This window comes from Pantherophis guttatus, chromosome 4, assembly GCF_059756535.1.
Source record: "Pantherophis guttatus breed Tessera chromosome 4, ASM5975653v1, whole genome shotgun sequence".
In the NCBI taxonomy this organism is placed as follows: Eukaryota; Metazoa; Chordata; class Lepidosauria; order Squamata; family Colubridae; genus Pantherophis; species Pantherophis guttatus.
In genome coordinates, this window is record NC_142066.1 from 17,912,914 (window position 1) to 17,935,991 (window position 23,078).

The 23,078-nt window shown below is 39.2% G+C and overlaps 2 protein-coding genes across 2 annotated transcripts; both read right to left on the reverse strand.

Moving 5' to 3' along the window:
* Positions 1-11,275: 11,275 nt before the first annotated feature.
* Positions 11,276-15,454, reverse strand: LOC117673048 (vomeronasal type-2 receptor 26-like). The gene is made up of 2 exons (XM_087893411.1): positions 15,406-15,454; positions 11,276-12,177 (listed from the first exon to the last, which is right to left on the reverse strand). Exon 2 carries the CDS (start codon positions 12,173-12,175, stop codon positions 11,276-11,278), a length of 900 nt encoding a protein of 299 aa, XP_087749537.1. The 5' UTR covers positions 12,176-12,177; positions 15,406-15,454.
* A 3,844-nt stretch (positions 15,455-19,298) lies between these two features.
* On the reverse strand, positions 19,299-20,354 carry LOC148113818 (vomeronasal type-2 receptor 26-like). Its single transcript, XM_087893412.1, has one exon. The coding sequence runs from the start codon at positions 20,352-20,354 to the stop codon at positions 19,443-19,445; it is 912 nt and encodes a 303-aa protein (XP_087749538.1). The 3' UTR covers positions 19,299-19,442.
* Positions 20,355-23,078: the final 2,724 nt, after the last annotated feature.

Sequence of the window (23,078 nt, forward strand, 5' to 3'; positions counted from 1 at the left end):
CAAAATGTGTAATTAATAGCTATTGGTTAAAGGGACTGAGTAAAATTTGGAACAAATTTGTTAAAATTTTAATTCCAGATATAATTTTCTTAGGGAAGACAATTGAAAATTGGCCGATTAAAACTAATATAAGTCGTGATAGGGTAATGGAAGATGAAAATATACAAACTATAATAGATTGGTTAAAAACTTCAGAAAATGAAAGGAGAAAAAAAGAAATCATTGAAAAATTGGGTTTAGGCTGGTTTGAAAAAATACAGATAGAAAAATGGACTAAGAAGGTAAGGGACAATTGTTCGATAAGTAGAAGTAAAACTGAATTTGAATATTTAGTATTCCAAATTATGAAAGATGAAATTGGGCTAAAGGGACTCGTTAGTAAGATATATAAGATTATAAATTTTGATGGAAAACCACAAAGGGTGATGAAGATGAATTGGGAAAAAGAACTTAATATTAAAATATCAGATTTAGATTGGAAAGTGAATTGGAAGAGTAGAATTATGAAGACTTTATTTGTAAGGATTAAAGAGCATAATTATAAGGTTGTTTGGAAATGGTATTTGACTCTATTAAGATTGTCATTGATGGATAAAAAAATTAGTAAACAATGTTGGAGATGTGATATGGAATTAGGGACTTATGAACATATGTGGTACAAATGTGATAAAGTTAAAAAGTTTTGGCAACAATTGGAGGAAATGATATTTGAAATGATGGGGAAAGCAATAATATTGAGACCAGAAACTATATTACTGTTGATAATTAAGGAAATAGAACCAACAAAATATGAGAAAGAATTGATTAGAATTATGATTATAATGGGTAGAATTATAATAGCCAGATATTGGAAATTAGATGTGAATTTTAGAATAGAAGAATGGTATTGTGAAATGTGGAAATTAGCTTTAAATGATAAAATGACATGTGATATTAAAATTAGAAATGGTGACTATAAAGAAGACATTTTCTGGAAAATTTGGAAACCATTTGTGGACTATGCGCTGGGAAAATTGGATGCTTCGGTACCTGTACCCCGAGAACGTGGATTTTGGCGATCATGAGGATATATACGAAGAACCGAATCTTCCTTTCTTATGTATAGCACAGGGTGAAATATTGTATATGTTGTTTGTAATGTTAGTAATTTAAAATATAAAATGTTAAAAATAATAATAATAAAAAAAAATATCGCTGTGTTTTTCACGCCGCACATGTGTGCGAATGGTGTGCACAAGCAAATTGCTGTATTGTTTGACGTCGCATGCATGGCGCATGTGAGCAAATTGCCATATTTTGTGATGCTGCATGCATGCACGGACAGTGCATCCTCACATTTCCGGTGCTGGGCAAACCAGTTGCTACAGTATGTAAATCCCACTTCTGATGTGTTCCCTCACCTGTGCTCATCCCCTTTTGAAATTCTTTGTTTACACAGCTGTATTCCAGATCACCATCAATTAAATTGTTTGTAATAATATTTTATTTATTTATTTATTTATTTATTTATTTATTTATTTATTTATTTATTTATTTATTTATTTATTACTTCAATTTATATGCCGCCCTCCTCCGAAGACTCAGGGCGGCTTACAATGCATTTATAGCAATAGCCTTCATTCTTTTGTATATACCTGCTTATTAGGGCTTTTGGCCCCCCATAAGCGGTGTTTCTACAAAATCAGCTTATTGCCCCCACAATCTGGGTCCTCAATTTACCTACCTTGGAAGGATGGAAGGCTGAGTCAACCTTATATACTGGATATAACCTGGAAATAGATACTTGTAATATCTATTTACATTCCTATCTGTTTTAGGAATGATAAAACATTCCCCTCTTGTGTTTCTTGACAGGTGCTACCTCTTTCTATGTGTAATGAACATTGCAAGTCTGGATACAGTAGGACAAAGATTGAAGGGAAACCATTTTGCTGCCACAATTGCCATCAATGCCCAGAGGGGAAGATATCTCATGTAAAGAGTAAGAGAAAGGAAAGTAGGAGCTTGATGGTACTCTACCTTCCCCCTACAGAGGGAGATACAAGTACAACCATCTCAACCAAAAAGTAAAAGGAAGTTATTCCCCTTGCAAATATTAACCAACCAATTTCACAGAGCTTCTGCTTGACATTGAAATTACCAGTGTATGCTCACCTTCTAATCAGGAATATGGCTGAGTGGTTTGCATCCATCAAAGACCTTGGTTTTACTGATTTCATCTCTCACATGTTGCTCCAGGAAACAGATGTCATATTCCTCCAGGAAACAGACTGCTGATGATCCCTTATTGAATGGATTTCATTCATTCATTCATTCATTCATTCATTCATTCATTCATTCATTCTCAATTGAGGCAGAATCAGGAGAAAACACAGTAGAACAAAAGGAGGCTTGGGACTCCTAGTGTCCACAACCTTATGTCTCATAAGGCCACCCTCTGACTAGAGACAGGCTTCATGGAAGAGGAAGCTAGACTCAAATACTGGCACAAATGATCCTTTTTCTCCTTGGTCATATCTCTTTAACTATGAAGGATTATTCTTCAATCCACAATGGAAAAACCTCTCATCCTTGGGCTTCTCTCCATGTCTTCTCCTCAGCATGCAATACCGTATGGCCAAAGCCCTCATTAAAAAACTACTTAACAGACACAGTGTACCAATTGGATTTACTCAGGTCCCACTTTTATTGCCAGTGAGGGCAATAAAACATGGTCTGCCTCCTGTATAACATACTTAACTAAACTCAAAGTATCAAATCTTTGCTGTGGCACAATGTCATACCATTTCCTATGCTGTCCTGATACAAGAAGCGAGCAAGAAGAAGTGGTTGAAGAGACAATGCCCCTGTGATTCTGTATATACAAAAACAACAGTATTTCTTCAGTGCTTGTACAATAAAGACATTCAAAGGAGCCTCATTTCACCATTGATACATAAATACCTATGCCTCCATGCTGCATTTAGATACTAACCCTACTACAACAAATAAAATTGCCAGGTTCTGCACAGCAGCACTTAAAATCCATCAGATGATAACCTGTGCCATAAACTAGTTTTAATGAGCATTTAGGTTGTCATACCTGAGTACTGAATATTATATTAAATTTAATCTGTTGTGTATTACATTTTATGTTCCCCTAAAGTTATTTTTACACGGTGGTTCAGTGGCTAAGATGCTGAGCTTGTCAATCAAAAGGTTGGCAGTTCAGCGGATTGAATCCCTAGTGCCGCGTAATGGGGTGAGCTCCTGTTACTTGTCCCAGCTTCTGCCAACCTAGCAGTTCGAAAGCACATAAAAAATGCAAATAGAAAAATAGGGACCACCTTTGGTGGGAAGGTAACAGCGTTCCGTGAACCTTTGATGTTTACTCATGCCGGCCACATGACCACGGAGACTTCTTCGGACAATGCTGGTTCTTCGGCTTAGAAACGGAGATGAGCACCATCCCCTAAAATCGGGAATGACTAGCATGTATACGTGAGGGGAACCTTTACCTTTATCTTAAAGTTATCTAATGGTCCAACATCTCCTTTTAAAGTCCTTTCAGACTTCGTAAAATATACTTTTCCATGCTTTTTAATTATTTTATATATGCAACTCTAATATATTAAATAGGATATTTCTTTGTTTGTTTTTATAGACTTGGATGACTGTTTTCCATGTCCAGAAGATCAATATCCCAACAAAGACCAGAATCTCTGCCTACCAAAAAATATCAGCTTCCTCTCATTTGAAGAACCTTTGGGAATTACACTCACTATTCTTTCCCTTTTGTTTTGTTTTCTCACAGCTTTGGTGCTTCATCTCTTCATTAAGCACAGGGAGACTCCCATTGTCAAGGCCAATAACAGGAATCTCAGCTATGTTCTCCTCATTTCCCTCTTGCTTTTATTCCTTAGCACTTTGCTTTTCATTGGACAACCCAGGAAGCTAATGTGCCTCATTAGACAAACAGCTTTTGGCATCATCTTCTCAATAGCGGTTTCTTCTATTTTGGCCAAGACCATCATTGTGGTTCTCGCTTTCATGGCCACCACACCAGGAGGTAGGATGAGAAGGTGGTCTAGGAAACACATGGCCAACTGCATTCTTCTTTTCTGTTGTTTTACTCAAGCCTTGATTTACAGTTGGTGGTTGGTAAGTGCACCCCCCTTTCCAGATGTTGACATGCATTCCTTGATGAAAGAAATTATCCTGGAGTGTAATGTAGGATCTGTCACCATGTTTTATATTGTCCTGGGTTTTCTGGGCTTCCTAGCTATCATTAGCTTCACAGTGGCCTTCTTGGCCAGGAATTTGCCTGACAGTTTCAATGAAGCCAAGTTTATCACCTTCAGCATGTTGGTCTTCTGCAGTGTCTGGGTGTCCTTTGTTCCAACTTATTTAAGCACAAAGGGCAAATACATGGTGGCTGTGGAGATTTTTTCCATCTTGGCCTCCAGTGCTGGTTTATTGCTCTGCATCTTTTCCCCTAAATGCTATATAATTGTAGTGAGGCCTGAACTGAACAGCAGGAAGCACCTAAGAAGAAGATAACATTAACCGTTATATTTGTTATTTTCAGGGATGAAATTCAATTTTTTTTGCTCCTGGGTCTGTGGGCATGGCTTGGTGGGCATGGCAGGGGAAGGATATTGCAAAATCCCCATTCCCTCCCCACTCCTGGGGGAAGGATATTGCAAAAATCTCCATTCCCACTCCACTCCTGGGGGAGGGATATTGGAAAATCCCCATTCCCTCCCCACTCCTGGGGGAAGGATATTGCAAAATTTCTATTCCCATCCCACTCTGGGGTCAGCCAGAGGTGGTATTTGCCGGTTCTCCGAACTACTCAAAATTTCCGCTACTGGTTCTTCAGAACCTGTCAGAACCTGCTGAATTTCACCCCTGGTTATTTTCTTAATCCAAAAGAATGTATTAGCCTGTTAGAGCCCCAAAAGATGAACCAAGCTGCCTGCTACCAGCATAAGAAGTGATGTCACATTTTATGGGGAAAATATTTGTGGTTTTGCATTGTGACAATAAGGATGGAATTTTTTTACAATTGGTTAGAGTTTGGATTAGGATTATGGTTATTATTTTTTATTATTATTATTTTAAGACCTTTTTATATCAAGAAGTATAGTGAGATTGGGTAAATACGTTATGTTAATAAACTGTTAACTAACTATCTTCTGTTCTAAGCTAACTATCTAAGCTGGCCATTTTATTGGCGTGGGATAGAAGATATTATACCAGTATGTCAGATCAACATTATTATTATTATTGTAGTAGTTATTGTTATAGTTGACATCTTATTTTATTTACTTGTATTTACTTATCAGATTAGCAAACTGGATTGTAGTTTATCTTTATCTTTCAGCAGATTATGGGTTTTCAGTTTAGGTGGATAACTATCCCAAGATGTCTTTGATCAATTCCTTTGATATATTTATGTAGTTTTATTATATAATTATTGTTTTCAAGAAGAAGAACACTGCTGTACATTTCCTAGAGTCATAGCACTGGAGTTGGATGGCTGTAATAAATGCACTATTAAAATAAAACAAAATATCCCCAACCACTTATTTTCCTATGGACTCCAAGGTGGCAAATTCATTTCCCTTCATTGTTTCTATGCTTATGATTATGTAGCATTTTCCCATTGAAGACTGAATATTATATACTGTAGTAGGAAGATAGTTTGATGAGTTGGTTAAATTGGGTATGTCTAGCTTAATGAAAAGAAGGACTGGGGTGATATTGAGGGGCTGCCACAAAGAAGAGGGGGTCAACCTATTCTCTAAAGCACCTGAAGCAGGGGTGGATTCTACTTACCTTTACTACCAGTTTGCAATGGGAGCACACGCACGCACTTCTGCGCGTGTGCAGATTGTCAATTATGACATCTGGGTGGGTGGGCGGAGCCTCCCACTGGTTTTACCACCAGTTCTATAGAACCAGACAGAACTGGGAGCAACCCACCACTGACCTGAAGGCAGAACAAGAAGCAATGGATCAGTGGTGGGATTCAAAAATTTTTACTACAAGTTCTGTGGGCATGGCTTGGTGGGTGTGCTTTAGTGGGCGTGGAAGGGGAAGGATACTGTAAAATCTCCATTCCCACCCCACTCCAGGGGAAGGATACTGCAAAATCCCAATTTCCTCCTGATTAGCTGGGACTTGGGAGGCAGAGAATAGATGGGGGAGAGGCCAGTCAGAGATGGTATTTACCGGTTCTCTGAACTACTCAAAATTTCCACTACCAGTTCTCCAGAATGGGTCAGAACCTGCTGAATACCACTTCTGCAAGGGATGGAAACTAATCAAGAAGAGAACCAACTTAGAACTAAAGAGAAACTTCCTGACAATTAGAACAATTAATCAGTGAAATGACTTGTCTCCAGTAGTTGTGAGTGCTCTCCAACACTGGAGGTTTTTTAGAAGAAATTGGACAGCCATTTGTCTGAAATGGTATAGGGTTTCCTGCCTGAGCAGGATGTTGGACTCCAAGATCTCTTTTATCTTTGTTATTCTGTTAAATTAATTGACTAGTTATTTGTGCCAACATTGTATAACTAATAGCACTACTCAACACTCTTCCAGCAAAATCCATATATGGAATGAAAGTCTAATTATTCTAGAATCTGGGCAATGTTATGTGAGATGATTGTCTTAGTACAAACAAATATTTGGCCAAACCATTTGTGATCAAATCTAGCATTCAATGATGTCAAAGCATTAAGTAGGATAGGTCTGCAAGGTTTATTGGTCTGGTTCCTGGGGAGAAGTGTACTTTTCTTTTTATCCATGTTTTTATGGATTGTTTTGAGCCACCTAAGGTAGCCTAAGTCCTTTAAATAACAACAACAACAACAACAACAACAACAACAACAACAACAACAACGTAACAAAACAAAATAAAAGTGCATTTTGTCAAGTCTGCCTCCAAGGAGGGACTGCATAGGCAAACAATCAGCTCCACCTAAATCACAGACGTACTCTTTCAGCTACGCTATTACAGACATGAGGTCATAATGACCTCACTAACAAAAAGACATTAAATGTTTTCATGGTTGGATCTAAAAATTGATGTATAAAGCAGTAAACTAAAAAAAAAATGTATTGATCTCTATCAAATCTCCATCACACAGGCCACTTTTTGTTTCTCCATTCTTGAACTTCAATCTTTCTTCCCTAATTTTTACATTGGTCCACTGAATGATGGCACTAATAATTTCTTTACAAAAATAATAATTTCCAAATCTCTAGGGGAGTAGATGAATTTCTAAGATTTCTAGCTGCTGACCATAGTCCAGGTAATTCCACAACAATGTTGTGACTATTCTGTTCTGGATCTATTGCTTCCAAAAGATGCAGAGATGCATTTGAATTTGTTCTTGCTATATAAATTATTGCACGACATAGATTGTACCTGGTCATCAATTTCATTGGGAGCTTCATCATCACTGATATCAGAAACGGTGGCAGTGGCAGGTTCCTCGTCGTCCATTAAAAAAAATATCATAATAATCTGATTCCATTTCACTCAGATCACTCTCTGCTTCTCCATATCATTTTAGAACAGTTTCTTTGAAGTTTGGGTCACCAAATCACACTTTTTTTGGCAGAAAACTTGGCCCCAACATTATTTTTAAAAAATACGTTAACAAAGATCTGCGCTCAAAATGACTGAAACTCAAATTCAAATGCTGCTACAGAAAACACCAAATAACTGACGCAAGCACAATGTTGCATACACTCTTATTGGTGGGCTAGTTCTCTTATTATTTAAAATTTTCCAAATTATTTCCAAATAATTTTGTTCAAAAGTCAATTTTCCCTTGGGTTTTTGTCCCTTTAAGATTACGCTTCAAAATCTTCTTTTCATCCCCCCATGCTCATTAGCAACTGTTTTATCGCTAGGGGTACTAAAGTTAAAAAAAAATCCTTATTGTTGTTTCAACCATGGGTTGGCTGTCACTTACCCGGCTTCAAAAAACCTCTGTTCCATTCATCATTCCTGCTCAATGCTTAGTCTGGTTGCCTCAGCTTCGTGACAGCTGCAATGGCTACCGTCCCCCACCACTGAGTCATAGAGAGTTTCCTCTGACCTTCAAGGAACTTGCCTGTTCCTCTTGATCTTCCGAGGTGCCTCTCCTTCTTCCCCATCCCTACAGGATGGTTCTGATTCGAAGACCCCTCGGCAGCGGTTCGTCAGTCCGGGTTTTCGCGGAGCTCATCAGAGCCTGCTAATTCCCCAACTGTCTCACTGCGATGCTTCCAATCAAATCAAATGTTTCAGTGTTTTGTAAGGCTTGGAACAAGCTCACATTATTAAAAAAGACTGCATGATCCACACGAGACTTTAGTGGCAATGGACAAAAGTAGCCAAACCAAAAATTGATTTTGTTTTACCATCAAACCAAGATGCAATTATTTTGAGGAACACTTTGTGGGAATCCCTGCCCTCTTCCCTGCCTTGTGGATCCTGGACACGCAAATACAACTGACACTTGGATTGGGAGTCTGTAAATTTAATGCACCCTTTTTCATATTTAGGTTGATTTTTTAAATATAAATATAGGGCCTTGGGCTAATGACTCCAAAGTTCAACAAAGTCTTCAGTAAACTCTCAAATGTTAACTGAATTACTCAGTTATAACCAGAATAACAGAGTAACAGACTTGGAAGGGACCTTGGAGGTCTTCTAGTCCACCCCCCTGCTCAAGCATCCTATACCATTTCAGACAAGTGGCTGTCCAGTCTCTTCTTAAAAGCCTCTAGTGATGGAGTACCCACAACTTCTGGAGGCAAGTTTTTCCACTGGGTAATTGTTCTCACTGTTAGGAAGCTTCTCTCTAGTTCTAGGCTGCTTTGCTCCTTGATTAGTTTCTATCCATGTTTCTTGACTTGCCTTCTAGTGCTTTGGAAAATAGGTTGACCTCTTCTTTGTGGCAGCCCTTCAAATACTGGAGATTAGTTGGTTGCCATAGTGATGGGAATAGAAAGATTCCCACCAGGAATGGCAGGCAAACTATCAGCCCAGTGGTGTAGAGTTCTGAGCATTCCCATTTTGTATTCTAGTGAGTGGTAAGAATTATAATGCAAATACTAAACAGTGTGTGTTGGTTTTCTGTAAAATTCAGTGTTAAGGCTTCTGTCTTCCTTAAGGTGCACAAGACAGTCCAGGAAAGCCAGAAAGTTTTCCTTAACATCTTCCCTTGTTGTGAACGTAGCAATAGCAATAGCACTTAGGCTTGTATACTGCTTTATAGTGCTTTACAGCCCTCTCTAAGTGGTTTAACAGAGTCAGCATATTGCCCCCAACAATCTGGGTCCTCATTTTACTGACCTCAGAAGGATGGAAGACTGAGTCAACCTTGAGCCTGGAGGGATTTGAACTGCCAAATTACAGGCAGCCAATAGTCAGCAGAAGTGGCCTGCACTACAGCACTCTAACCACTGTGTCACCGAGGCTTAATGTATCTGTCCACAGACTTGATGTGTTTGGTGAAGGCTTTCACTTCCTGTGCTTTAATCTTGACCCAAGTATTAACCACATACCTATACCAGTAAGTCAGGGGTGAAACACAGCAGGTTCTGACAGGTTTTGGAGAACCAGTAGCTGAAATTTTGAGCAGTTTGGAAAACTGGCAAATACCACCTTTGGTTGGCCCCAGAGTGAGGTGGGAATGGAGATTTTGCACTATCCTTCCCCTGCTATGCCCACCAGGCCATGCCACCAAGAACACCACACCCACCAAGCTATGCCCACAGAACCGGTAGTAAAAAAAATTGGATTTCACCACTGCAGTAAGTGGATGGAATTCCTGTGAAGGAGTTTAGGGCTTTGGTTTCTACCTCTCCTATGTAAAAATTAGCCATAATGGGGGACACAGGTAAACCCAAATAGTTATTGAAAACACTCAAAAGATAAACCATATATTTTACTGTAAATTCAATTTGTCAGTAATAGATAACTAATATAATTCCCATACCAGTACATTGAAAAGTAGTCTCATATAAACTGTTTCAAAATTTAAAGAATACATCACTTATGTATTTGTTGACAGAAAGGCAATATGATTATTTGTTTAATTTTATATTTTGCTTTTTTAAAAAAAAATGGAAAAAGTCAAGCTAACCAATTCTAGTATTTTCCTATCCCTTGTTTATGTATTTTATTTATTTAGTTTGTCAACCATGTACAAGATAACAGGTATAAGTATAAACATGGACATGAACACAGGAAATGAGTACAAATAAATGGGGACAAATAAAAGTAGGACAGGGACGGTAGGCACACTGGTGTGCTTATGCATGCCCCCTATACGGACCTCTTAGGAATGGGGTGAGGTCCATGGTATACAGTTTAAGGTTGAAGCTGTGAGGGTTTGAGGATGTAACAATGAAATCAGGTAGAGCATTCCAGGTATTGACCACTCTGTTGCTGAAGTCGTATTTTCTGCAGTCGAGTTTGGAGCAGTTTACCTTGAGCTTATATGTATTGTTTGCCCATGTATTTTTTTTTTTTTAATTTGATTTATATGCCACCCTTCTCCGGAGACTCAGGGTGGCTTACAATGCATTAAGCAATAGCCTTCAGACTTTTGTATATTTATACAAAGTCATCTTATTGCCCCCACAAACTGGGTCCTCAATTTACCTACCTTAGAAAGGATGGAAGGCTGAGTCAACCTTGAGGCTGGCGAGATTCGATCTTACTTTAATTGCAGACAGCTGGTGTTAAATTACAATGCTTCTGTCTGTTGAGCTAAACCAGGCTCCTTATTGACTGTATTATTATTATTATTGTTATTATTGAGTGTATTATTATTGTGTGGGGGGGGGAGGTTGAGGGCTGGGGATATATCTCAAGGAGATACAAAGAAGTGTGATGGGATAACTGGTACTGGCTGCCCACAACACAGTAGTATCATTATAGAGGACAGACTGAACAAGTGTCATCTCTAGGTTCTATATAACAGCAAAATAGGCCTGTATCTTTTCTTTTATGTACAACGAGAGTGTATGCACCAAGACAAATTCCTTATGTGTCCAATCACACTTGGCCAATAAAGAATTCTATTCTGTTCTGCTCTGCTCTGCTCTGCTCTGCTCTGCTCTATTCTATTCTATTCTATTCTATTCTATTCTATTCTATTCTATTCTATTCTATTCTATTCTACTCTATTCTACTCTACTCTACTCTACTCTACTCTACTCTACTCTACTCTACTCTACTCTACTCTACTCTATTCTATTCTCTTCTATTCTCTTCTATTCATCTTCAGCACTTCCTTCTAATTAGTTGTTCTCTCTTGTTTAGCTCTGGCCTCAAGAGAATAATATACATTTTGGGGAAAAATATAAATCCCAGCAAACCAGCACTGGAAGCAAAGATGGAGAAGATCTCCACAGCAACCATGTACTTCCCTTTGGTGCTCAAATAGGTTGGAACAAAAGACAACCACACACTGCAAAACACCAACATACTGAATGTGATGAATTTGGCTTCATTGAAAGTGTCAGGTAACTTCCTGGCAAGAAAAGCCACAGAGAAGCTGATAATAGCCAGAAAGCCCAGGTAACCCAGGACAGAATAAAACATAATCACCGACCCTTCATTGCACTGCAGTATGATTTCTTCACTCACTGAATGAGTATCAGTCTCTACAAAAGGGGGAGAAGTCCACATCCATGAAATACAAATGCATGCCTGAATCAGGGAGCAGAAAAAGAGTACTGAGTTGGTCAGTCTTGTCCCCACCCATCTTCTCATCTTGGATCCAGGTTTGGTGGCTAAGAATGCCAAAACTACTGTGATAGTCTTTGCCAGCACACAAGAAACTACCACTGAGAAGATGATTCCAAAAGCAGTCTGTCGGATAAGACAGGTCACCTTCTTAGGACGGCCAAGGAACAAGAACACACTGAAGAAGCAGAGCAGGAGGGACACCAGAAGTGTGTAAGTGAGGTTTCGATTATTGGCTACAACAATTGGACTGTTGTGATGCTTTAGGAATATTCCCAGCACCAGAGCTGTAATCAAAGAAAAAAAAAGGGCAGAGAAAGAAAAACTAATCCCAAGAGGTTCTCCGTAAGATAAGAAACTCACATATCTAGGCAGACAGAAATTTTTGTTTTTATTTGGATAGAATTCATTTCTGCAGTTATAACAATCTCTCATATCTGAAAAAGAAAAATACATGGCTTCAATTCCTGAATCAAATCTATGAACCAAATTGATACCACAAATAGCTTCTAGAAGCCTTTTGAAAATACCCTTTGTTCCAATCAACGATCCAAGTGGGTCATTTTATCACCCCCCCCCCAGTTTTTTATTTTTTAAAATTATTTTTTACAAACACATCAATGTGTGAACAGTGTGACAGTGGGGCACCTGGGTGTCATACATTCTAATACAAATAAAATTAATGGCTTTAGTCATAATTATTACTTTCAATCCAATTTATATATGTCTAATATTAATACATATTTATATAAAATTAAATATTTAGATTAAGAGAATACATATAGATGATATACTAGGGATATATGTATAAGGGATATATTAAAATAAGAAAGAGAAAATGTATAAATATAAATATAGATTACTGATGCGAAATGTTAAAAAGAAGATGTAAAGATGGATCTTTGTTTAGTTGTTTGTGTGTTTTGTTATTGTTTGTTTGTTCATATTAAAAAAGTTTAATAATTTTTAAAAGAGATACATATTTATATAAAATTGCAATCTATCATTATTCACTTATTCCATGTTTTCTCTTATTATTACTCTTATTTTATTATATAAAGGTGTATACACTAATATTTCCCTTTTCTCTTATTTCTATCTCTTATTCTAACTTTTAATCATGCCATCCTTTGTTAAAAAACATTTTCTTTCTATCTTACCTAACTTCTAATCATGTCACTTACCTACCAAAAGGAGAAAGGAAAAGCAAAGCAAATCAAAACAACACCAAAAACAAAAAAATAATATATCCATCATTTCTTGCCCGCTTCAATACTTTAGTTGCTATGCTTTTTTTCCTTCTGACTTGTCTCCCATATTCCTCTCTAAAATCTTTATCTCTTTCTACATCTGCTTCTTGGCTGTTCAATCCCACCTCTATCTTCCTCTACTGCCTAGTTTCCAAAATTTCTGCCCATGCTTCTCTCTCCCTTTCAAAGGTACCTTCCTATATCTCCAATTCTCTTTTCAACTCTCTTAATATATTTTTCCCCTTGTTTAATTCATCAATCACTGTTATTTTCTTTGTTGTCTCCTCTTTGTTTTCTTCTTTTATTCTCTGATTCTTCATCTCAGTCTTTTCCTCCATTTCTACTGTTAGCTCCTCCCTTTCCTGGGCATCTTGATCTTTGCTCATCATCCCCTGTATAGCATTTTCCATTTTTTCCATAATCTCCTTAAATCCTTTCTCCATAATGTCATTTGTGTTTTGAAAAAATAACACCATCTCCTTTGGTGTTTCACTTGTTTCTTCTTTATAAAGCATCTTATTTTGTTTGTTAAAAAAGTATTCCACTTTTGTTCAACAGTCCAAGAACTATTTACTCAGTCCTTAGGTTGCCTTTCAAGAGGTAAGCTGATCACAGTTCTTTATATCCCAAAGGTAAACACTCAATTCCATCTGAATAGTTCCAGGGGTTATCAGAAGTCTTTCAGGGATCCCTTTAATTAAGTAGCTTGCTTATTTTCATATTTAAATCTCCAATAATCCTGGGGTAGTTGGGAATAATCCAATAATCCAATAGATATTTTCACAGTCCTTCTCATAAGTATTTCCAGGCTTGTAGTTTTTCCTTTTGTCAGCAGGTGGCACACTCAACTTAAATTTCAGTATTACCACTTGGCAATTATAATTTTAGTTATAAATCAATGATAAAAGTGGAATAAGTTTTATAGGTAAAATTTCAACATTTTAAAATGCCTTCCCAGTACAGCGTCTTCCCAATTTAAGAGTCCAATTTTTTGTACTTTTCAAAATTTATTATTTTTCTCTCTTGTGTCTTCCACTTAAACAACAACAACAAAAAAATAGTTCTGAGCAAATAGTTCCAAATTATTCCTTGGGTTAAGTTAAGGCAAAAAGGAATCCTCTCCCCCCCAATTCCAGTCACTGTTCACCTACTGCGCTCCAGCACCAGTCTTAGTTGTTATTCTTTGGTTGTCCCAGCTTTGTGGCAGCCATCTTTAGGCTGCCTCTTCTTCTTGCCATGGCTGAGAGGGGACACCCCCCCCCCGGGTCAGACAGGAGAGCTGCTAGTCTTCTTGACCTCACAGGGCATCCCTCTTTGCTTCATCGCCACTACAGGGCGGCTTTGGCTCCTCTTGGAGCCCACAAATAGGGAAAATTCAGCACACAGAACATGGAGACCCATTCTGCTGCAATGTCAAGTGGAAGTCCCAAGTGGATGATGTTCAATCAACCTTTTTTTCTCTCTCAACACTTTTTTATTTCAAAAAGTGATAATTGACTCTGTTATTAATTCTGATTGAAGAACCATTCAATTATTAATTTTGAAAAATCTGCTACCTGAATCTTCTTCTCCTGATGATGACAACAACGATGATGATGATGATGACAATGACGATAGCCTAAGGATCTGTAGAGCTATCTTTTTTTCCCACTTTCTCTCCCCTCTATTTTTTCTTCTCTATCATTTCAAAGGAGAACATTAACCTAAATGCATGCATCATTTATCATTTCCTAAGCATCCTCTTTCTATTCTATACTTTCCTCTGAATTTTTCAGCTCTGACAAAAGCAGAAAATTACTGATTTATCATTTTCTCTATATCCTATCTTTCCTTTAACTGCTAAAGGTGATATACAGTACATCTCTCATTTTACTTCCATAACAATGGAGACCCAATGGATGGGTCTATTTGAGAGAGACTACAGTAATTTTTGACTTATAACAGTCTATTTAGTGACCTTTCAAATTTACAATGGCACTGAAAAGTGACTTATGACCATTTTTCACACTTATGACCATTACAGCATTACATTACAGTGACCCTGATGATCACATGATCAAAATTCAGACACTTGGCAACTGACTCATATTTATGATGATTGAAGAGCCAGCACTGTCCGAAGAGGTCTCCGTGGTCATGTGGCCAGCATGATTAAACGTCAAAGGCACAAGGAATGTTGTTACCTTCCCACCAAAAGTGGTCCCTATTTTTCTACTTGCATTTTTTATGTGCTTTCAAACTGTTAGGTTGGCAGAAGCTGGGACAAGTAACGGGAGCTAACCCCTTTATGCGACACTAGGGATTCGAACCGCTGAACTGCTGACCTTTTGATTGACATGCTCAGCATCTTAGCCACTGAGCCACTGCGTCCCATTTTCTGTGCAAAACAGTTCATTTATTTATCTTAATTGTTACCTTCCTTCTCTGAAATCTTTCCATCTGGACATGGAATGCAATCATAGCAACAGAATGGCTCCCCTTCCTTCACTTTCTTGCTAGTACCTGGTTGGCAATGTTCAGTACATATCGAGATTGGCTGGACCTAAATAGAAATGTAAGTTTTGTTTCCAGTAAGGAGCCAGAGCAGAAACCAGCACCACCAAATCCACTCTAAAACTTACCCAGCTATTCCACAAACATCCCTATATTTATTAAGGGCATGCAAGAAGGCAGAATCATAGGGAAGTGCTTGGATATACCAATAACCAGCCAGATGCAGTAGGATGACTAGGGTTAATCTTTAAGAAAAACAGCAGATCCAAGTCAACAGACTTGAGTGAAATAAGTTCTTAGTAATAATACAAGCAAAGCTTGAAGGATACATGATGCATGCTTTGGAGAAATCCCATTGCTGTTGGACTAACTCCTGACATTTTAATATAAGTTGTCTTTGGAATTATTTATTTTTGTTCTTAGCCTTTCTGATTAAAAACTCTTAATAAGAATGACAATGCATTAAATTAAAAGTTAGAAGATAAGTCCGATGCTGCAGTTCAAGACAAATAAGCTTGTGAGGACCGGAAAGCATGCTTAAACATATAAGATAAAGATAAAGGTTACCCTCGCACACATGTACTAGTTGTTCCTGACTCTAGGGGGTGGAGCTCATCTCTGTTTCAAAGCCAAAGAGCCAGCGCTGTCCGAAGACACCTCCTGTGGTCATGTGGCCAGCATGACTAAACGCCAAAGGCGCACGGAACGCTGTTACCTTCCCACCAAGCATTTTTTATGTGCTTTTGAACTGCTGGGGTTGGCAGAAGCTGGGACAAGTAATGGGAGCTCACCCCATTACACGGCACTAGGGATTTGAACCACTGAACTTCCGACCTTTCGATCGACAAGCACAGCGCCTCGAGCCACTGCGTCTCTGTTAATATAAAATTGTGCCTATATTCAAAGGAACGCACCACCACATCACTGCACTTATACTGGTGAATTTTCCAACATTTTTGATCGACAAGTCAGCATCTTAGCCACTGAGCCACCACATCCCTTCGCTTATACATATAGCAACATGTAAATTCATATGTGTTTATTTTCACTAAATATGCACACCTTGAAAGATCTAAATTTGTATGTAACTTTTTGAGCCTATTGTTCTTAGTAGCTTGGTTGAAAATTGGAGCAAAATACTTCGTTCTCAAAATAATTTGATGTATATTCTGAATTTACATTTCCATCAACACATTTTCAGTCAATTTAAAGACATGCCCCAGATATTATTTCAGTAGACCTTCATTTGTTATACTAGTTAGTTTATACTGTGTTTTCCAGAAAATAAGACTGGGTCTTGTATTAATGTTTGCTCCAAAAGATGCATTAGACCTTATTTTCTGGTTAGGTTTTATTTTTGGGGTATTTATGGTACTAAATGCACCCATCTGGTTGACAATCTTAACTGGGGCTTATTTTGGGGGTAGGGCTTATATTACAAGCATCCTTTAAAAATCAGGCTAGGACTTATTTTCCGGTTGGGTCTTATTTTCAGGGAAACAGGGTAGCACTTTTTCATTCTTTTTTTTTCAATCAAATGTTATTAGAAATAATCATTAAACTGAAGGACAATGAAACTTACTTGGTTAAACCAGCTGTGCCATACTATGGCATCTTTACTGATGGTCAATCTTTCTCCTAGAAATGTTTCATGAGCCATTCTCCCAATTTTCTTTCTATGAAAAGATAGATTTGAAGAAGTAATCCAGTTGATAATGTCCATTCCAACTAATAACCTCCTGTTCTCATCAAAGGAGATATAGTCTCCACCACTGTTGTTAAATGAGACACGTCTGAGAAAACGATGAAGCTGGTTTGAAAAGGAAAATTCAATTTAGCAATAGCATTAGCACTTAGACTTATATACTGCTTCACAGTGCTTTCCAGCCTTCTCTAAGCAGTTTACAGAGTCAGCATGTTGCCCCCAACAATCTGGGTCCTCATTTTACCCACTTCGGAAGGATGGAAGGCTGGGTCAACCTTGAGCCTGGTGAGATTCGAACTGCCAAACTGCTGGCAGCCGGTGATCAGCAGAAGTAGCCTGCAGTATTGCACTCAAACCATTGTGCCACCGCGGCTCATTTTAAGTGAGGATTTCCCTTCCTTTTCCCTTCTTTCCTTTTCCATGATATTATAGCTTAATGGAAGCCATACTGAGGGAACACTTTCTATCAGGCTTTTTCATTTGTGTTGCTTAATGAGGGGAAATCCTATTGAATAATTTATCATTGCTTTACAGCAGTGGTGAAATCCAAATTTTTTTAATACTGATTTTGTGGGCGTGGCTTGGTGGGCATGGTGTGGCTTGATACGCGTGGCTTGGTGGGCATAGCAGGGGAAGGATACTGCAAAATCTCCATTCCCATCCCACTCTGGGGCCAGCCAGAGGTGGTATTTGCCAGTTCTCCGAACTACTCAAAATTTCCGCTACCAGTTCTCCGAACTACTCAAAATTTCCACTACTGGTTCTCCAGAACCTGTCAGAACCTGCTGGATTCCACCCCTGCTTTACAGATATTTGCAAATGTTGACCACTCAGTTTCTCTGCTCACAGATTAGAGGGAATATTTTTTTTTTTAAAAAAAGGAAATCATTTATATCTTGGTCAAGTGTTAAGTTTACTTAAACAGGGTTAACATTTTTCCTGTCCACTACATTTGTAATATAAAATTAAAAGGTAAAGGTTCCCCTCGCACATATGTGCTAGTCATTCCCGACTCTATGGGGGGTGCTCATCTCCGATCAAAGCTGAAGAGCCAGTGCTGTCTGAAGACGCCTCCATTGTCATGTGGCTGACATAACTAAACACCAAAGGTGCACAGAACGCTGTTATCTTCCCACCAATAGGTGGTCCCTATTTTTCTACTTGCATTTTTTTACATGTTTTCGAGCTGATAGGTTGGCAGAAGATGGGACAAATAAAGGCAGCTCACCCCGTTACGCAGCACTAGGGATTCGAACCGCTGAACTTCCGACCTTTCGGTTGACAAGCTCAGCGTCTTAGCCACTGAGCCACCACGTCCCTACTGTGAACGTTCCCTGTGCACAGTCACTCATGCCCTCGTCACCTCTCACCTGGACTACTGCAACACTCTCTACATGGGGCTCCCCTTGAGGGGCACCCGGAGGCTCCAACTGGTCCAGAATGCGGCCGCGCGGATAGTTACAGGAGCTGCATGGCGCTCCCATATAACACGTGAGCTGCACTTGCTCCCAGTGGTCTTCCAGGTGTGCTTCAAGGTGTTGGTTATCACCTTTAGAGAGCTTTAAAGCGCTCCATGGCATAGGACCTAGATATCATCGAGACTGCCTGCTGCTACCAATGACCTCCCATCAAGCTGTGCGCTCCCACAGAGAGGGCCAACTTGGGGTGCCTTCAGCCAAACAATGTAGGCTGGTGACCTCCAGGGGGAGGGCCTTCTTTGTGGGGGCACCTACCCTCTGGAACCAACTGCCCCCAGAGATGAGGAGAATCGAAGACCTCGGTGCCTTCTGCTGTGCCCTTAAAACTTTCTTTTTTCAGCAAGCCGGGCTGGCCTAACACTTTTTAAAAATGTTTTTAATTGTTTTGTCATTGCTTTTAATTATGGGGCCAAATATATATATATATCTTTTTAATTATATTTTAATGTTTGTAGGTTATGTTTTTACTTTGGCTGTACACCGCCCTGAGTCCTTAGGGAGAAGGGCGGTATATAAATTTGATATAAAATAAATAAATAAATAAATAAATAAATAAATAAATAAAAATATAAAATTGTGCCTATATTCAAAGGAAGGCACCACCACATCACTGCACTTATAGTGGTGAATTTTCCAACATTTTATTTTATTTTATTCCATATCATGCTGTGCATTAAATATTCATGTTCAGTATGAACTTTCTCTAAAATTCAATGTTCATGTTCAATGTATCTGCAAATTTATGGAGAACAGATGGAGAAGCTAGGGATAACATTTCAATCAAGTTCCCGTACTGCGAATTTGAAGCTTTTTACCTGCAAGGAGAGCATCGTTTTGGATCGATCCATTCTTGCTTTTTGACCGAGATTTGATGCAGTCATGGCATGTAAGGCATAGGCCACGCTGTAGACAGCATTGTATATACTGTAGCTATGGCCAATCATATTCATTTCAAAAAAGGGGCCAGGAACATTCTGCAGCTTTTCCTTGCCTGTGCACATGACTCCTACAATTTGATCCTGAATTCTATTTGGAAATGCGCAATTAAAGACGTGTTGCCAGAAGTCCATCAAAAAGCCATCCTCTTGGTTACTTAATGGCTTCTGGCTCTGAATGAAATCTTGAAACCCATGAAGTTCTTGGGTGTGAGTTGTAAAGGACAGAGCACCATGTAGTAATGTTAAATTCCAATTTCTTTGATAGTTCAAAACACTGAGCTCCATCTGAGTGGTCATCACCCATACTTTACCTTTTAATTGATTCATATATGATTTTTGCACTCCAAATTCAGAAATGTGGGGAAACCATAACAAAAACAAAACAGAATAAGATACTCCATAGAACACCACTATATTGGCATTGCTGGCTGTGACAACTTCGTACATTTTTGCTGCTTGATTTAATTGATTTTCATGTTCAGCGGAGTAATTTATTTTAGGGAAGATTTCTATGAAGGCAAAACAGATGCCTCGATTGGAAAATGCTGGAATAATAGCACGCACAAATCTTTCTCCTCTGTCATCATCCATAGCAAGAATCCCAATCCATGTCCATGAAAAATAGACAAGCAGAGAGAGGATTCCAACATGCTGAAGATCATCGTTAGGGGCCATTTGGTAGAACGAGAGACCTGGGGATTTATCATTTATCTCTGGAGCTGATCCATAAATGATCTGAATATAATTCATTGAAGGAAACAGATTACTAATAGCATTTTCATAGCAAATTCTGGATTGCTATACATTCAAAAACTACTAGACTTTATACATATTTACAGCAGTAGTGGGTTTCAATTTTCTTTGTTACCGGTTCGCTATTGGGAGCGTGCAGGTGCACGTGATCGCTTTGCAAGTATGCGGCACTTCTGTGCATGCACAGAGCATTTTTGATGACATCCGGGCAGGTGGACGGAGCCTCCCGCCACTGCCGCTACCGGTTCGCCTGAACTGGGGCAAACCAGTAGCAACCAACCACTGATTTACAGAAATACTACGTATGATGGTTTAAGATGATGGAGAACCTCAGTGTCTTCAGACAATTTTAAAATACAGTTCAGTTCACTTCTTGTCAACATTGGCACTATTAATTTGATCCAGTATCATCCCAGATACTGATATGTTTTTTTAAAAAAATGTGTCCATGATCTATGACCATTTCACTCTGAATTATAACATTAATTCTCCAAGTACACTTGCAATGATTATGAGATTTTTTTTTCTTCTATATTTATTGTGTCTGATTCTCAGAGACCGATTGGACAAGTGCCTGTAGTTTTCTTGGTGTCTTTTTTAGAAGTAGTTTGCCATCCCGTCCTTCCAGAAGTGGGCTGCTGGGGGATTGCAGGGGTTCGGGAGAACCTCTAGCTAACAATCCTACTCCTGCTGGCCCTGCCCACTCCGCCCCTCCCAAGAGTCCTCACACAGCCCATTTTGGATGCAAGTAAGTGCAGGGCATGCACGGAGGCTTGAGGTGGGTGAAAAACTGGCCTATTGGAAGTTCGGGAAGGCCAGAAACAGCCCAGAAATGGGCCTGTTTCCAGCCTCCAGAGGGCCTCCAGAGCCCGGGGAAACTGTTTTTGCCCTCCCTGAGGCTCGAAGAAAGCCTCCAGAGCCCGGGGAGAACAAAAACATCATGTTTTTGTCCTCCCACCATGGTGCAGGAGCCTGACTAGGCCACACCCACCATGGCCACACCCACCCAGCAACCAGGCAGAGAACCCCTTGCTAAAATTTTTGAAGCCCACCCCTGCCTCCTTTCTAGGGCTGAGAGAAAGTGACTAGCCCAATGTTACCCAGCTAACTTTGTGCCTAAGGCAGGATTAGAATTCACAGTCTCCCAGTTTCTACCTGAATGCTTTAACCACTACACCAAAGTGTCTCTTCCATCAATTTACTTAATGGTAAAGAAAGCAGTCAATTTATATTACTGGAGACAAATTCTTATGGCAGACATTTATTTCACAAAATAATGCCTCCTCCCGAAATTTAACAGCAGTGGATAGAAGCTAGGATTTAAACCCATAACCTGTGTAAGCATTACAAAAATTAATTAAGAAAATAACTGGATTTGTCTCTATCCTGTAGATTCTATTAAAACAGGAGCACAAAGTTTATAATAGTATTGCTAGCTTCAGGAAATAAGTTATGATATACATTCAGAAAGATTACATGTAAAAGAACATTCTACAAAACATTAGTTGCACTCCTAAGTATACTTAAATGAACAGAAGGGAAACAAAATGAAATAATTCACTCTACTTGACAACATCCATGGCATACTGGTTCGCATGTGCAGGCACAAACCCTAAATGCATATATACTTGTGTATGATAGCAGTCAGTCCCAATCTGATATTAAACTAAAGTCTTTGGGGCTCAACAATCTCCAACATTTCAAAATACAGTTCTGAGAATTTTGATTTTGCATATAAGGAGGGAGATTGGAACGACTGTTTTGGAGTGCATTCCTTAATATGCTGCAGAATTCACTCTGTCAACTTTATCCTGTTTGCCTCTTTGATCCCATAAACTCCCACCTCACTGTAAGATCTTGTGAAATTTTCTGAATAGCAATGTTCCAATATCTAAGGGGCTTCCAAAAGAAGAGGGGGGTCAACCCAGGGGTGGGCTTCAAAATTTTTAGCAAGGGGTTCTCTGCCCAGTTGATGGGTGGGCATGAACCATGGAAGGGGGGGCATTTTTGCCCTCCCCAGGCTCCAGAGGCTTTCCTCGAGCCTCTGGGAGGGTGAAAATAGCTTCCCCAGGCTCCAGAGGCCCTTTGGAGGGCAGAAACGGGCCCATCTCTGGCCTCCCCAAACTTCCAATAAGCCTGTTTTCGCCCTCCCCAAGTCTCTGTGCACGCCCTGCACTTACCTGCACCCAAAACAGGCCACATGGGGACTCCTGGGAGGGGTGGGCGAGGTGGGGCCAGCCAGGAGTGGGATTTGGGGGTTCTCTGAACTGCACAGAATCTTAGCTAGAAGTTCTCCTGAACCCCTGCGAACCCCCAGCAGCCCACTTCTGGGTAAACCTACTCTCCAAAGCACCTGAAGGCAGAACAAGAAGCAATGAATGGAAACTAAACAAGGAGAGAACCAACCTAGAAATAAGAAGAATTTTTTTGTGAATAATAATAATTTCCTGAGGAAAATAAGGAGAATTTTTCCACAATTAATCAGTGGAACAGCTTGGCTTTAGAAATTGTGGGTGCTGTGGAGGTTTTTAAGAAGAGATTGTACAACCACTTATCTGAAGTAGTATTAGTCTTCTACTTAAGCAGGGGGTGGGACTAGAAGACCTCCAAGGTCCTTTCCAACTCTGTTATTCTGTTATTTCTCATCCTAGTCTAAAAACATGAGTAAATTTTCTTGAGCTCATTTATCCAACCAGAGAGCTCCCATCTCACAATGTCAGT